This window comes from Lissotriton vulgaris, chromosome 4_1 (assembly GCF_964263255.1).
Source record: "Lissotriton vulgaris chromosome 4_1, aLisVul1.2, whole genome shotgun sequence".
Lineage (NCBI taxonomy): Eukaryota > Metazoa > Chordata > Amphibia > Caudata > Salamandridae > Lissotriton > Lissotriton vulgaris.
Window position 1 is genome coordinate 2,094,047,422 of NC_141691.1, and position 17,471 is coordinate 2,094,064,892.

The window sequence follows — 17,471 nt, forward strand, 5'->3', positions numbered from 1 at the left end:
TCAGTTTAGCTAAGATCGTATTTCTGCAATTTAGCACTTACTCACGGGGTGCGAAGTTGTACTGGCATGCCGCGAACAGTGCGAGCAAGCCATAAAATCTGCTGCTCGCGGATTTGCGGATTTCACGGGAAATTCGCAAATCTCGCGGATTGCGAATTTACCGAAAATCCGCAAAATCCGCGAGCGAAACGGATTTTCCGCCCATACTTAGTGTCCAGCACCTTCACTGACTTTATATTTACTGGAGTTGGAATAGTTAATTATATATGTTACGTGTCCAGCTAATTCTCTGAATTAATACTTACTGGATTGGGAATAGTAATTTATAGATGTTTAGTGTCCTGCACATTCCCTGACTTAATGCTGACTCGAGTTGGAATAGTTAATTAAATACGTTCAGTGTTCAGCAATTCCCTGAATGAATACTGACTAGAGTGGGAATAGTAATTTATATATGTTTACTGTCCAGCACATTCCGCAAATTATTACTGACTGGAGTGGGAATAATAATTTATATATGTTTAGTGTCCAGCACATTCCCTGAATTAATACTGTCTGGAGTGTGAATAGTAATTTATTCATCAGGGTTCCACTTCTCAGGTATAGTGGGACCTAGAGGAAAGGGTCCACCATGAAAACTGCTACAGAGAAGTGGATTTTGGTGTGTTTGCTCCCTAAATCCTCTGTTTCAAATGATTCAAGGCTGCCACGGTTGGATCATAGGAAATCTTCATTGTAATCTGGACAGCGGTTGGAGATCCCTGAACACTCCTATGGATCCTGTTTTTCTCCGACCGCCAACTTGGCAGTTGGAAAAAAATGTTGGATGTCTTTCTGCGGTCTGTCTGAGTATAGGATGCATGCTTCATAAACCGGCCTTGGGACCGATCGCATCCTACGAGACTGTGGCAGTCTGACCTTCTCCAACAGGACAGTGGAAGATGGTTCGACTAGCATCATAATTAAGGCTCTCTGTTTTCCGCTTTTTCTGATTTTTAAAAATAAATACAGACAGAAAACCATTTATTTTCTTGTCTGTATTTATTTTTAAATGTGGATAAAAATGGAAATTGGGTCCTTTTTGAGTGATTTTAAATACACTTTGCCATGACTATAAGGCCAATAACTGAGTGGATTGATAGGTAAGTATGGTAAAAAAAGAAATACATTTTAGTAAAGAGACTTAAACAGCAGTCGCTATGCACAAGGCTGTTACTGAAATGTGCATAATTTCATATAAGTGATTTATCTTCTGCATGTGTTCATATCACTACAACCTAGCAGGCATTCAATCATGACTGCATATTTATTGGTTAAATAAATGTGGAAATATACCAGTTTTACCTTTACTTTTTTCAAGAAACCCATAATGAATATGGATAAATACAGATAAGGTTGAGAAAAAATACAGACGGAAATGACAAAAAAATAAATACTATAAAACCAGGAGCCCTAATCATAATCAGCATCATAGCCTCTAAGTTACGGATGAATTTGTTGAGACAAGCTGCCAGAGGGATAAGCACAGGTTAATTTAGTGACTTGTGTGGTTCACGCTGACAGGGATTGTGGCAGTTGCTTGAAAAGGGCTCACCCCTCCCCTCAACCAACAAGTCAATTTCTCACACTGTTTAATTTGCATTTGAAGGGAGAGGACTTTTTTGCCACATATGACCTAAGACAAGTAAGTTATATATTTTGTTCTGGTTGCATTTGTGATAGATTAAAATTCAAATCAAATGTGGCAGCTTGGTATTGGTGCAAGGGTTCTGATTTGGATTTACAGATGTAGATTTTACATAATGTTGTGTGTCTTTTATTTATGTGACTAATTCATTTGTGTACAGTATGTAGATGCACATGTGTCTGAAACTATTCTGCTTTGTGCATAGTAAAAACCAATAGAGTGGACACAAATTAGGTATCACTGATTTGCACCAGTGTATTATCTGTTTATTCAAGGTATGTTTCAGAAGAGGCTGCAGGGTGGTGGGTGGTTTTCAGCCAGAGGAGAATCCATCCAGGTTGGCACTGACAGGGCCAGTTCCTCCCTTGGATGAGGTTGTAGAGGGTGGGGGAGGCAGCCCTTACACCGTAAGGCTCTTACGTCACTACTTACTCAGTTTAGTGGCAGGTTCCTAGAAACCTTATAATAACTGATGTTACTTATGCAGGTGCAAGCATTATTTTTGAGAGTGAATACAAATTTGGGGCTGCAGCGTAGAAATCTGCAGTTGTGGTGCCAAAATACCATGAAAATGCTCTTGGTGGTGAGCATCAGTTGATCTGAAGACACAGGCAATTTATTTCTGGTAAATGTTCTATTTGATTCATGCATTAAGATCCCTCTGTCCCTTACCAGGCACACACAGGGCAGAACTTTTATATTTCACTTAACAGTTATTAATATTTTCTTGTTGTGGTTGATATTTTATATTGAGGTCAAGTACCTTCAATAAGCATTCAAAAACATCACTTTTATTGAAAGAGTGGAATTTAAAACAAGATCATGATTCAGGCTTCCATGGTCAGTACTTGAGACCCTAAAGTGGCCCACTGCAGGTACTGTCAGTCAGCTGAGTCAGGTGCTGCGCATGCACAATGGGAGTTGTTGGCAACAAACAGGAGCCAGGACAAGGTGAAGATAGAGCAAGTTTAATTGCAGACTATTGTAACATCAGATCTTCCAGGGCATTAATGCGCCCATGATTACTGTGTACCTGTACAAACCCATCCACCTAGATATGCACTTTAGCTAACAAATGATAAGTGATTAGCTAGAAACATTACCGTTTGTATAATAATCATGGCTTTGCCTTGTAAAGATGTAGCTCACAAGCTTAGATCACAATAAATTAGATCACATCTTTTATTTTCATTTTTTCGGGGTGTGAAAGCTTGAGATTCTTAGTGAGAGCCCTCAGACCGGAAGGCTACTCCCATTCTAATTTTTAAATTCTACTCCCTGGTCAAAGGGAAGCAGGTGATGAGTGTGGCAGTGAACAAGTATGAGTGTGTTAGTGAATAGGTGTGAGTGTGGCAGTGAATAAGTGTGAGTGTGGCAGTGAATAAGTGTGAGTATGGCAGTGAATAGGTGTGAGTGTGGCAGTGAATAAGTGTGAGTGTGGCAATGAATAAGTATGACTGTGGCAGGGAATAAGTGTGAGCATGGCAGTAAACAATTGTGAATGTGGCAGTGAATAAGTGTAAATGTAAATGTAATGTAAATGTAATGTAAATTGACACTTGTATAGCGCACTACTCACCCGCAAGGGTCTCAAGGCGCTTGTACGAATACCGCTGTGGAACCAGTCCTGGCTTTCCCTGTGAGGCGTCCACTCCTGGGCACCCCCAGGGTGAAGGCCAGGCATCCTTAGCGTTGTGGGGGCCGTTGTGGAGATTAAGAAAGCTATTGCCCAGAGTTGCAGAGTGGGACTCCATGATTAGAATAGGCACGAGGCGAGAATTATCAGGTCTGTGGAATTTTTGAGCCCAAGACACACCGAGGCGGGGAATTGAACCCTGGTCCCGGGCTAGACCTCTGCATCAGGGTCTGCCGCTCTAACCATTGAGCCACACTTCTCCAAGTGTGAGCCTGGCAGTGAATAAGTGAGGGTGGCAGTGTATAAGTCTGAGCGTGGCAGTGAATACGTGTGAGCATGGCAGTGGATAAGTGTGAATGTAGCAGTTAATAAGTGTGAGGATGGCAGTGGATAAGTGTGGGTGCACCAGTGAATAAGTGTGAGTGTGGCAGTGGATAAGTATTAGCGTGGCAGTGAATAAGTGAGAGTTTGGCAGTGAATAAGTGTGAGCGTGCCAGTGAATAAGTGTGAGCGTGGCAGTGTATAAGTGTGAGCGTGGCAGTGTATAACTGTCAGCGTGGCAGTGAAAACGTAGGAGAATGGCAGTGTGTGTGTGTGAGCGTGGCAGTGAATAAGTGTGAGCATCACAGTGAATAAGTGTGTGCGTAGGTAGCAAATAAGTGTGAGCACGGCAGTAAATGACATGTATTCACTGCCATGCTCACATGCGTGGCAGTGTATAAGTATGAGCGTGGCAGTGAATAAGTGTTAGCGTGGCAGTGAATAAGTGTGAGCGTAGCAGTGAATAAGTGTGAACCCAAGGCCTTTCTTTGTTCATAGCTGTTTCTGTGTTAGAAGAATAGCTCATCCACTTTCAATGCAATGCCACCTAGCGTTAACAGCGCTATTGCAGATCTCTTTAACACTTTCAGTACGCGTTTCAGGACACTCTTCTTGGCCTCTTCGCGAGGAGTCGGCAGCTCTTTATTAGTCTGCCCAGTTCTCGCCCTTTCCTTAACAATCTCTTCCTCCAGTGCTCGGATCTCCTGCTCCGCCTTCTCAAACCTCCGATTCGTGTAGTAGGAGCCCCCGTTGTCCTCCACCATCTCCTGAACCATTGAGATCAGCATGTGCAGCAGCTCATTTCGCTCCTCCTTTCCTGCTCGGTTGTTGAAGGCCAGGTAGCGGTCCTCACAGCTACTGAGCACCAGTTTTAGCTTGTTATCTGCGTTTCCGATGTACTCATCTAGGGTGACTCCATCATCTTCCAGGTCATCCATCCGTGTGAACAAGACCAGCATGTACCTCGCGGCCTCTTCTCCGAACAGAGTCTGGATGTCTTCAATGGCCCTCGCCTCTTCATCGGTGAAGCGACTGGCAGAAATCACCAGGACGATGGCATGGGGTCCGGGGGCTGCCATCACTGCACATTCAGCGATCTCCTGAGCAATTACTGAATTTGGAATCACAGGGTCGAACAGCCCAGGAGTGTCGACGACCACGATCTTGTGTCCGTTCCACACACAGGACCCTTCCATGCTCACAATTGTCACTGCATTTGAACACGCTTTGGAGACAAACTCTTTCCGCCCGAGGATGGTATTTCCTGTCGCACTTTTTCCCACTCCTGTCTTCCCGACCAGGACAATCCTCAGCTCACGGGTCACTGTGAAGAGAAGAGAATGCAGGTCACACACTGGTTACATACAGGTTACACAGATCTAACACACAGGTCACACACAACTCACTTAGAAGACACACACGGGTTACACACGGATCATACGCAGATTAAACACAGGTCACTCCAGCTGTGTTTTAAAGATGCTAAGAACTTAGACTCCATCCTTTACAGGCCATGTATTCACAATTATGAATTTACATTTGAGGGGCGTGGCTTGCGCGCCGAGGAGTGATGGCAGACCCTATGTGAGCTCCGCAGTGCCGCGGAACTCTTCTTCTGTTCGTGAGCCTCATTTACTGACTACGGAGTACTGGAACATCAACTTTTACCTTTGAAGATGCAGTGCACCTGACGACAGGTTTTTCGGAGGTGTTCCTGGCCTCTGCATGCAACTTCGGACTGCCGAAGACTTTGCTGTGTTGAGACGCGGGCGGCCGCCATTTCGGGTCGCTGAGTCCGCGTCTCTGTCAGCTGTTGCCTACTTAATACTGGTATGCTCATCCTATACGCAAATTGTTGCGCTGCCACATAATATCCAGTAATACACTTAATGGTGGTTTAAGCCGCATTCTCCACTAGTATTTCAACTGGAGTGTGGTGGTTGTTTTCTTTTTTGATTTGCGCGGCCGCCCTTTTAGATTGCAGCGTTCACGCTTAATCTCCTCAAGTAAATTTTACCGCTTCACACGATATGTCATTTTTCCAAAGCAACCCTGTTTGGATTTTCTTAACTGCTGCAGAAGTTAATATATCATGAATGATGCAGAAAACCTTTCTACTCCCTGAATAATTTTCTTCATGTCTGAAGATTAAAGCATTGTACAAACGCTTGTGTTACTTGCTTTTGTCTCAACCAATGGCAGTTTTTTAGACCCATCATACTGCTGTGTACTGGAAGTTGAGTTTTGTTTTACCACTGGATTATTGCTCACCTATATGGACTGTAATGGTTTCTCAAATGGCTTTTCTATTCTGGCACGTTTGAATATCGCAACATGTTGTGACAAAAGGAGTATTTTAATGATGTGGGTCATTAGCGCAGCTCTACTATTTATCGAAGCCAACCTTTTTGAGGAACTTGGATTGTATTTTCATGTCTATTATATCTGGATTGAAGGAGCCTATCTTACTTTTCCACTAACTTTATCGGCTTTGTTAATATATTATATTGGGATCCTTCTACTACAATTGTTATATACACTATATTTTTCCTCACACTTTTTTGGTGTTTTCTTGTTTTATCACTATGGCTAATGATCTTCATTCTGCAAGATCTGTTACTGGTACAAAACGAAAGAGGCATAAAAATGACCCACTTTCTCCCATACATTCATCTCAGAATCCAATTTTGGATTCTATATTGGATGTAGCCCGTGGTCTTCAACCTTTTATGTCAGTGACCAATGAAAAACTTAAACAGATTGAGGAGAGATGGATTGTTATGGAGGGTAAAGTATCAGATTTGGAACAATGTGTCAGCGACCTTCATGATGTTTCTACTAAGATACCACTCTTAGAACAGGAAATACACACATTAAAAATCCATGCTGAGGACCTTGAAAATCGTAATCGGAGAACTAATTTACGCCTATATGGTCTCCCAGAAAATATTGAAGGTCCTGATATGGTACCTTTTCTACAAAAACTCCTACCGTAAATCCTTGATCTTCAGGTTTCCACAAATCCTCTCAATATACAAAGAGCACACCGTTTGGGTCGTCTTAACACTAATGCTTCTAAACCATGTGCTATCATCATGCTTTTCCTTGAATTCACTGAGCTGATGCGGGTTTTGAAAGCTGTTAAACTCAAATATCGCCTCATTTGGTCAGATCATAATCTCTTCCTCTCTCAGGATATTTCTACTGCAACAAATGCACTCAGTAAAGAATGTCTTGCGCTACGTCCTCAGCTGAGACACCTTAATATCCAATATGGAATCCTTCATCCATGTCTTTGCAAGATTACTCATGATGGTCGGTCACGCTCTTTTGATGATCCAGAAAAACTCAGACTTTATCTTCAGGACCTGACACCACATGGAATAGACACAAATACCTAGTCTCTTTTGTGATTTAGTAGTGTCACTCTGAATTCCTCCTTCATGCTCACTTGTTGCTCATAATTTTGCTTGTTCTGTATTCAGTTTTATGAGGTTCCTTCCTTTTTACTCTCTTTGTATTCTTTTCGAGGTCCGTGCTCTTTGGCGTCATCATGCTCGTCATTTCTCGTTTTTTTCTCTTTCCACAGGTCTGGATGTTTTTCCTTGTTCTGTATACATGTTCTTCTCTCTTATCTCTTTTCTTCCTTTTTTTTATTCCTCCTCTCGTTCTTTTTCTTTTTTCCTCCTCTGCTCTATCCTTCTCTATATACTTCCCTCTTCTAATCATCTCTATTTGCTCAATATTATCTTTTACCACTTATTTATTGTTAATGTATCCTGGTAATGTAGGTCTTTATGTAGTATTTTTCATATGTAATTTTTTTTGCGGTGAGTTTTCCCTTGCAGTTTTATCCTTGAGATGTGTCAACTCCAACTGTGTTATATGTCAGTACACCAGAAATTAGCACTCCAAAACTGTGGCAAAAAGTGGGGTGACCCTGCGAAAAATGTCATATCCCCACATAACCACGTGCATTATGTATATTCTTTTATATGTGTACGTGATTCTATTCTATTATATCACAATTTAGTGGTAATGAAATCCATATTTGACAGGGAGCCAAAAAATGTAGAAATTATTTCACAGTTCCCAGTGAACTATGGATTTAATTACAGGTCTAAAATCAATCTGCAAGCTTTACCATTGTCAGGGCCTCTAGGCATGGTGGTTCTTGCTGTCACAGGGCAATGTGGGGTTGTATTATACAGTTACCGGAGATGTAATTACAGAGTAATTTATAAATGCTCACAGACTCCCAAGAAGGCTATTGGACTATATTACATATTGCCCATTATGTATTTTCATAGTATATGTTGATTTGAAGTCGTTAGCTTGAAAGAGCTGCTTTTGTCACAGTGGGGCTAGCAATGGAAAATCACTGGGATTAGAATCCTTTGGCTTAGCCTTCATGAAAAGAAATTTGATAAAAAAATGTAAAGCAGGAAGGGTCAGCAGATTTATGTGATTCTGTGGGTGCAATACACACTTAATTATGGATTTACCAACATTTACCACATGTTTTGCAAATTTCACGGACAATGTTTCTAGCTCAAGTAAACAAAATAACACAAGAAGAGAATATTCAGAATAATGTTTCTTCTTTGCAGAATTGAGACAACCATATTGAAAATCACATTAGGCCTATAATGGCTAACTGGTTCTGGGATATAACTATGATGATGGAACCCATATTTCACTGGGAACTATGAAACATTCGGCATATTTTATGTCTCCTTGTGAAATATGGGTTTTTACTACTTCATATTGTGCAATAAAACCACCAAAACTTGGTTTCTGTGAAGGTGTATTTACTATTTTTACCACACGTCACTCTATGTTTGCACTGAATAGACATCAGACCTTCCCCTACGCAATAACAAATTATAAGGAAAACATTAAAAAAATGTATTCTGAACAGTACTAACACTGCATGTTTCTGGTACTTACTGTATTCATCATAGATTCATGACATATTATGTTTTTTTAGGCTATTATTGCAGAGTCTTTGATTCATACCATACCTCTAGTCATTTCTTCCGTTTCTTTGCAGTTCTGCTTTCTTGTATGTGCCATTCCACTGAAAATGTCACTGAAAATAATACAAAAATCCCATCAATTACATTGTGAAATGACGTATATGAGGTATTTGCTTGATTTCACAAACCTTTCATTGAGTTTTGCTGAGCATAGACAGACAGCTCTAATCTCATTCATCAAACTACAACATGTGAACAGAGACAATGGTGTTTGGAACTTTCAACCTCATTAACAGCACAGGCTGGACAAAAAAGGCTGAGGGTCAGCTAAAGAGACTTGTGTTTTTCATGTGAGTCTTGGGTGCTGTCATGTTAGATTTGCTGATAGTTCCCCACCTGATGAAAAGCAAAAACAACCAGCATGTCTGAGGCCTTAATTTATGGATCCTGGGACAGTCAGAAGGTACTGAACAGTATCCTAAGTGAGGACTATTCACCAAGCTTTTTAGTTTAAAAAAAATCTTATGTCTGAGAGCTATTTATCATACTTGATGACATGCCAGGGAGTGATGGCATAGACACTTACTCATCAATGACAACACCGGAAGTGAAATTCATAAAAGGAATTCAAAGTCCACAAATGCAGGCACAAGCCAAAGTATATAATTTGCCTCCTTTGAGTCCCCACTCCAGCATTTGGTTTGGTACAGTTTCAGGCTTCAATGCTAATAACTTTTCAGCTAAACACTGTCCAGTCATATCATGCTGCTTACAGGCCCTGGCCCATCATTGAAATGGGACAGCAATCAATGCATTATTTGTAAATAAATAGGTGCCAGAGGACGCTCCAGGTTGTACCACCCATTCACCTGCCACTGCTACCAAGGACAGTGCCAACTGAATTGCTGACAATCAATTAACTATAAGTTTGACAATTCTTAATATTCCAGGGTCCAAAGCTATATGAATGACTTGGGCAGCAGGTGGCAGTCATTTTTAATGTATATAATACATTATAATATAATAACAACTGCAGTGCTGATTTTTTTAAAACTTTATTACATGATTTATTTAAAATCTTTCCAACAGTGTGAGGGACAAAAAGTAATTCCGTCAATACTGACTAATATTAGGGTTGAAAACGTCATTGTGTCATAAAATTTAAAATGCATTAAATACTAACTTTCATAATTTAGAATTAAAAAGGAGAGTCATTGTATCATAAAAGCCCCTATTACATAGTGCTAGGTCCAAAGTGCTATGTAGATGGTGCTTGTTTGGAAAAGAGGGTTTGACATCTTCCTAAAGGAAGGAGAGGCATAATGTGAAAGTAACAATTCAAACAAATAAACTTCTATTGTGCCATGCAATATTTGAAAGTTGAGGGCATGTCTGTTGGTCAGTGGCTGAAGGCAGCGGTCTCAGTGAGGGTGAAGGGACAAATTTCCAGTCTGTCTGTCCCGTTCACATCTCACCTCCTCTAGCTTCTTGGAGAAGCGATCCATACATCTGACCAATGCACAATTCAGAGTTATGTTCAAAGGCTCAAAACAGGCCAGGAGCGCTCCTTTGCAGGATCGTATGTCTTTCACAATCCCACCCCTTTGTAGCAAAGCCATTCTGTCTTCTGAGCGAGTAGGGCACAGGCACAATACATGTGTTATATCCTGCTTGTGCTGGCTGCAGAGCCGACACATTTCCTGTGCGTAGATTTGTTTCCATATTGGGAGGTGACAGGTTAGGGGTATGACCCCTATTCTCAGCTTTATAAACTGTAGCTTAGTTATTTTGTTGAAAGTATTCATTAGATAGCACTGGAGTTTCAGTTGTTTGTAAGTGTGCAGGGTCATCCAACCATGGTTCCGTTCAGACAGGCTGGCCCTATCTTCATTTGAAGAAAGACGGTGTGTACACATTTTTGCTAACCTCTTAAATTCCTGTTGGCTGACGTGTAGGTCCCAAGAGGTAGTCAGGCCAAGTTTATTGACGGCTCGGGTCAGATAGTGATGACTCACCGACCTGTGATTTATGTTCAAATTGATCCTTAAATTGTGGGCCAGAGTGCCTTCCTTGGAGGCCCTAAGTTTATGGCAGCTTATAGCAAAGGCCGCCATACGGGTCAGTGCCTGTCTACAGATTCATAATACCAGTCTGATTTGTGCTGGAGACGTGTGGGAAGGGAGCTGGAATACGGATATGCAGATTTTTATGACTATTTTGTTCTAGGACCCGCTGTCCCGCCCTTTCAGAGCCTCACTCCCGCAACTTAGGGATGGGATAACCTTTGCCTGAGGCACCTGAAGAATTGGAACAAAGCGGGGGGCTATTTAGTTTTTTGTAAACGGATCTAAGTGCGAACAACAGAGCAGTGCCTTTCTTTTTGAATGCAGCCAGCTGGCTCACAAACCTGCCGTTGTTATTGCAGAGGACACCTAGATACTTATGGCAACTGGTGGCTTCTATTCTTTCCTGTTGAAGACACCATGTTGGCTTTTTGGTCCCAGTTGTTTGGACCACAAGGATTTTGGTTTTCTCTTTGTTTATCTGTTAACCGTTCCTATAGAAGTATGTGGTAGTTGCATCCAAAATGTGTTGTAGGCTGATCTTTGTGTGGCTGAGAAGAACCAGATTATCAGCATCGAGTAAATTAGAAAGATGGGGGCCATCCAATTTGGGTATTGAGGAGGGAGAGTTTCTGGCAGAGCTTCCTTCTATCTACCCTTTCAAATGCAGATTTGTAGTCTATGAAACCCACATATACGGGACTGATATTTAGTTTGACCTGGTCGATCAGGAGTGAGTGTGATGAGATTCACTGATGTGTCAGTGTTGCTTGTGAATCCAGTCTCGTTTGGTGGTATGATTTGATGTTTCTGAGCCCAAGATTGTAAGGAGTCCAGCAGCATGCCTGCAAAGTGCTTTGCTTCATTATCAAATAGGACGATCATGCAGTAATTTCCGGGAGATTTCTTGTTGCCCTCTTTGAAGATCGAAGCAAGTCCCCACCCACGCTATGAGGCTGGTATGGAGTTCCTTTCTAAGATATATAAGTAGAGTGGGGATAATTGAGTGGGCCAAAAAGCTGAAACCTCCTTGTACAAGGCTGGTGGCATTCCACCGGGGCCGGAAGCTCTGTCCCTGTGTCCCTTTGCCATTTGCTTTTGAATTAAGGCCTCTCAGAAGGAGACCCCAAGGGATGACATGTCGTAAATGGTGGTTTGAGCTTTCCAGATGGTGCTAACTGCATACTCTTCAACCTGCTCACAGTACCGGTCTGACAGTGGAGGGGCATTGAAATTATCAGATAGAAAGAGGTGCCATTCTGACTCCGAGATGTTAGAGGAGGCCATTTATAGTGAGTTGTTGGGGACCTTATATCATGCAAAAGTTTGGCCCAGAATGAGTTCCAGGTGTTCCTTCAATGTTCGTGTTTGGCTACCTTCAGATGTCTCGAGCCTCTATTTGTTTACTTATTATTTTTGGGTCCACAGGTGACATTTTGAGTTTTCTTCACAACTGATTTTTTTTGTGTTTTACAGATCTTATTGTAAGAATGGAACCATTTACTTGTGGGGCTGACATCCTTGGTTTGCTCTCCATTGGTGTTGCGAACTGAGCCAACAAATTTTTTAGAGGACATTGACCAGTTGATGAGTGGGTCTCCCTCAGTCCCGTAGATACTGATAAGTTAATGCTTGGCTTCTATCGCCAAAGTTGAGAGGTTGTTGACACTTCACTTGATGAGTTTTAGGTGGATGGTCAGGATTTTGAGACCTTGATCCGCTGTTGTGACATGTTGCTCCAGCTGTATGTAAAGGGCATGCTCTTGGGGACGGTGGTCACTGTCTGAAGCCATGTCTCTTGCAATATAATCATTTCAAAGGAACATAAATAGGATACGGTGCCCTTATTGCTCAGTTTATTTGCTAGGCGATTGATATTCCAGGAGTATATCTTGAGGGGGCTCCTGCAGGGTAGTTGTTGCTGTTGCTTTGTTACCGTAGCAATCAAGTTGTGTTACAGGGATTCTGCTCAGACATAGAACTGTGCACAGAGACCTAGAACCTCAGCGAATTAGGGCGTGCCAAAAACTCACCTTAGTGCCCAAAATCCCCTACCAGACTAGCAATCAGTGTCACATTAGCTCTTCGTCCTATAGCAAGGAAACCAATGATTAGACAACCTAGAACATGCGACTTAGGACCATCTCAGGAATGGTGGGAAGTGAGAACACTCTTTTGTTATACGTTCATACCAGTCCACAACAGGAGTAAAATAGAGACATGGTAAGGTTAAAATGTTTATTTTAACGACGTGATCTCAAGCGCAGTATTTTAGTCAACATAAGCATACATATGATTAACAATAATACTGTCAGCATGGTTACAATGCCATAAAATACAAAAGGAGGAATCTTATTACAATGATAGTGCAAACAGGTGATAAATGAGCCTAGTTTAAGCACCCTCCCTTTCTAGGAACTATGTATTATAGAACTATAGAAGGTCTCTTGAGCTTTCTTAGGGGGACCCCATTTACCTGTCAGCTCAGAAAGTGTAAATGACATCAGGGTCAGTTAGTCTCTCTGCATGCCTGGAATCTTCCAAGTGCGTTCAAATCTGGCAAGTGTGCTATGAGAAAGGCGCCAGAATCCTACTCGGCTTGCAGCTGCCAAATTGTTGTGTCTAGAATGTGTTAGACGGACATGCCGATAAACAGGCTCGCACGTTATGATAACCTTGGTGGCTCAGCACTCACTGTACAGACTGGGGGTATAATGTATGTCTCGGGTGTCGGAAAACAAACCTTTTCTCATGTATAGACCTTCGGGAAAGCTAACTCTGCAAAAACAGCTAAGCAGTGTTGTGTGCAAAAAAGCAGCAAAAGGTCAAATGGCATTTAAACTCCTAATAAGCCATGCTAACTTAACATGCAAGCAGAAAGAGGCCCATAAACCACACTACAGTTGAATTCAGGGTCCCAGGCAGCCATGCCCAGGTGTCGACTCCAGCTGGGCCCACGGATTGAATGTTGTGGCCACCGTTTTTAAGTTCCTTCGGCTGGAAACAGAGGTTTTGCTTAGGGTGTTCCTCAGGACCGAGTAAACTGATCTTGTGCTGATCTTCAAATTGGACAAACACAGCCACCATGAGGCAGACAGTCATTAGAGCCGGTGTTAACAATTAAGTGTCAGTGCCGAGCACCAGAAGGAAAAGTCTCAAATTAGGCACTGATAACAATGTATCCTAACAGCACACTGGATGTGCTCCACATTTTACTATGCTCCTCTTCAACTAAACCTAGCTCTCTGACAGACGTTTTCAAAACATCCGAGTGAGGGTGGCTATTGCCACCTCTTCCAACGGTATGAGGAGAGTAGTAGTGATAGCTACATCATTACTGTTCGACTTGCCCCTTTCTGCAGGGTCATTCCCAGACCTTTTTCCTTCATATTACTACTTTTTTGCTAAATTTGTTTTGGCTTTAGGAACCTGCACACTTTACCTCTGTGAGCCAGCACTGAAGTGCTTGCGATATCTACTTAAAACATGGTAACATTGGCTTATACCCAATTGGCATCTTAATTTACTTGTAAGTCCTTAGTAAAGTGACGCTATCTGTGCCCCGGGCCTGTAAGTTAAATGCCACGAGTTATCGTGATAGTATCAAAAGGGGGGTATACCCAAAGTAAGTCACTGGGACCTGGGTAGTATCAGCACTAAGAGGGAAGGGGTCCCAGTTAAGGAGGAGTGATTAAATATACATACAATTAAGTCCAATAAACAAAAAATGCGTCTATAATGTTTTATTCACATTATAGGACGGACCAACAGATATAGTTTCAAACATTATTGTTATAATGGTGCCCCTGGAGGTAAGGAGGATGTGAGATCGTGAGGGTAGTGCAGGTAGGGAATAGTGACAATAAAAGCAAGTATATATCAAAAATTCGCAAAAATTCAATAGTCAATGTGTAGCAAAACGGTCATAGTACAATACAATATTTCATGGTACACATGCCCCGCGTTCCATAATATACAAAGGTGGTGGGTAGGAGGGGCTGTGTGTTATACGGGGGATTTGTCGATGTTTCGACCCCAGATTAGGCAGGAATCAATGAAATCCTTGCGTCAGGGTCTTCATCAGGATGAAGGGGGATAGGGCTAGCAACTTATTAATAATGGATACATATTATTGCTCTGTTTGTTAGAAATAGTCATAGTTGCAACATTTTAGAATAAAGTGGGAACACACTGTGTTTAAAGCATACCTGAATTAATCAGTGCTTAATGGTCAATGGTCGGGAAGAGTCCGCAGAGAGAGCGATGCTTCCTACGGAAAATGCCAACAATGTGTAAGTCCGTAGTTTAAAGATTGAGATAATCCATTGGGGATATGCAATTTAATAAGACTTACTTTTCAGACTAAATCTGGCGTTCCGGCATGATAGGGAAGGTGGATCCGGGAGCGTTAGGCACTGGGGATCACTCAACGTATCTACACAAAAAGGGGAACATATTCAAGTATGGCCAAAGCACATATATGCGAGGATTGGTAAGGTCAGGCAGGGGGACGGCTTACCGAATGACGTGAAGAAATTCAGAGCGTCCCCGTTGAGGTTACGAACATCCGCGTTGGTCGGGAATCGTAAACTGGACAAATGACAAAGAGTGGCAGTGTAAGTAATATGGTGATCTAAATCATCCAGAGCGATTCCGAAATGGGAAGCTGGGGATCGGTAGACTTACCGATGTTAGATTAAACCGGCGTCTCTTCGGGAGCCTCGAGGCGGAATGTCGAGCTTCCTGATATGGTCGTAGTCATAGTAACACCAGTAACACATGACCAATGGGGCTGGAAAAAAGACTCAGTGTGTCTTGTATTCCAAGGATATAGCGAAGAATAATTGCTGGAGGGCAATGAATCAAATAAAATTAAAATTGACTGTGGAATCAAGTAGATGGAAAAGTCGACAGGGCGACTGTTGGATTCATTCAGAGAGGGTGATTAAAAATCCCGTCAAATCGAGTTTGTCATGTGTTGTAGTGATATACTGAGACAAAGGTCCCTTACAGGGCAAAATTCAGGTGGAGGAAACAAAATGACATTTCAGGAGGACCCCAGAATCATTAAAACAGAACACATTATATTATGGCACAGTATACCCATATCAATTATAGAGGTGCATATGAGAAATCAAAGACAGATTGGCACGGCGTACCTATCACATGATGGTAAAGGCCATGCTAGTTAGTCAGAGATGTATTAAAATTGAACCCAGATATTGGTTTTCAAAATCCGGTACAAGTTGGAAGATAGATTCACAGGTGTACCTGTCACATGGCGGTAAAGACCTGGTATAGCTGGTTCTTAGCAGAGTATGGATAGGAGTAATCAGAGTTAGTACAGAGTCTCAGGGTAAAGTTGTCAATTGAGAGAAAGAACTGTCATGTTCATTAAGGCCTGACTGTATGGAATTAAAGAAAAACATCCATTTAAGCTCACGGATATTCAAGATGGTAGTGATATTACCACCCCGGGGTCCCAGAGTAGCTTTTTCAATTATGACCCATTTAAGGCTCTCAGGGGGATGTGATGCTGATCTGAAATGTTCCACCAGAGGTGCACCTACTGCTTCACACCTAATTCTGCTCATGTGTTGCAGAATGCGTAGTTTAGCCTTCTGTTGTGTCTGACCAATGTAGATGAGATTGCATGGGCAGACAATGGCGTAAATTACGTCTGAAGTGTTGCAATTTGTCAGTGTCTTGAGTGGTATTTTGGCTTGGTTGTGCTGGAATTCTTTTGTCTGTATAGTCGTATCACAGGCTTTTCAGTGACCACATTTGTAATGGCCTGTGACCGGCTGGAGATTCCAAAGCGATCTTATGGTGGGTTCCTCCTTACTGGGAAGAAGAGAGCGCACAACATAGTCCTTAACGCTTTTCGCTTTCCTGAAGGCGTGGATGGGATTTCCTGGATGTTTTATGTCGTCCGAGATGAGTTGCCAATGGCGGTTGACGGTTTTCTTGATTTGATTACTCTTAGTAGAAAATGTTGTGACACAGACAATGCGGTCTGATTGGTTAGTGGTGGAGTCTTTTTGTTTTAGAAGTTCATCACGAGGGTAGATCCAGGCTCTCTTGCGGGCTTTGGTGACAAGTCTCCTGGGGTATCCACGTACTTTTAAACGGTCAGCTAGATCTTCAGATTGTTGAAGATAATGTTCCTTGTTGGAACAGTTCCTACGGATACGTAGGAACTGACCAAAAGGGAGATTGTCCCTTAGTGCACGGGGGTGATGACTGTTATATTGGAGTAGGGAGTTCCTCTCTGAAGATTTCCTGTATAGTGTTGTTAAGAGATGACCTTGATTTTGATATATAGTAATATCAAGAAAGTCAATAGTTTGATTGTCCGATTTAAGAGTGAATTGTAGGTGAGGTAGCTGATGATTGAGCCATGTATGGAACCTTGTTAATGCCGTTGATTCACCATTCCAAATTAACAGGATATCGTCGATATAGCGAACCCATAGATGTAAATGGTCTCTGAAAGGATTCTGGATATTTAGTACTGTACTGTCTTCAAAAGCCGCCATGTATAGAATGGCTACATCCGGGGCAAAAGGGGCCCCCATCGCCACTCCTTGGGTCTGTATGAAAAATTCATTCTTGAATGTAAAGACATTTTTCGTCATGGCTATCCGGAGCAGGGCTGTAATGAATTCGGTGGGTACTTGCATAGGTGCCGGTCTTTGTTGAAGATATCTGGTAATGACCGCTAGAGCTTCATCTTGAGGGATGCAGGTGTAGAGGGATACCACATCCCAGGTAGCAAGCAACTG

General features: G+C 42.1%; 1 protein-coding gene across 1 annotated transcript in view; it reads right to left on the reverse strand.

Moving 5' to 3' along the window:
* Nucleotides 1–2,667: 2,667 nt before the first annotated feature.
* LOC147725112 (GTPase IMAP family member 9-like) overlaps nt 2,668–17,471 on the reverse strand; it is a 33,710-nt gene continuing 18,906 nt past the window's right edge. Inside the window, exons 2-3 of the mRNA XM_086967109.1 lie at nt 8,669–8,736; nt 2,668–4,968 (exon numbers count right to left, since the gene is read on the reverse strand). Coding sequence (XP_086823235.1) covers nt 4,154–4,968; nt 8,669–8,720 — 867 coding nt within the window. The 5' untranslated portion in view covers nt 8,721–8,736 and the 3' untranslated portion in view covers nt 2,668–4,153. The remainder of the gene's footprint in view (nt 4,969–8,668; nt 8,737–17,471) is intronic.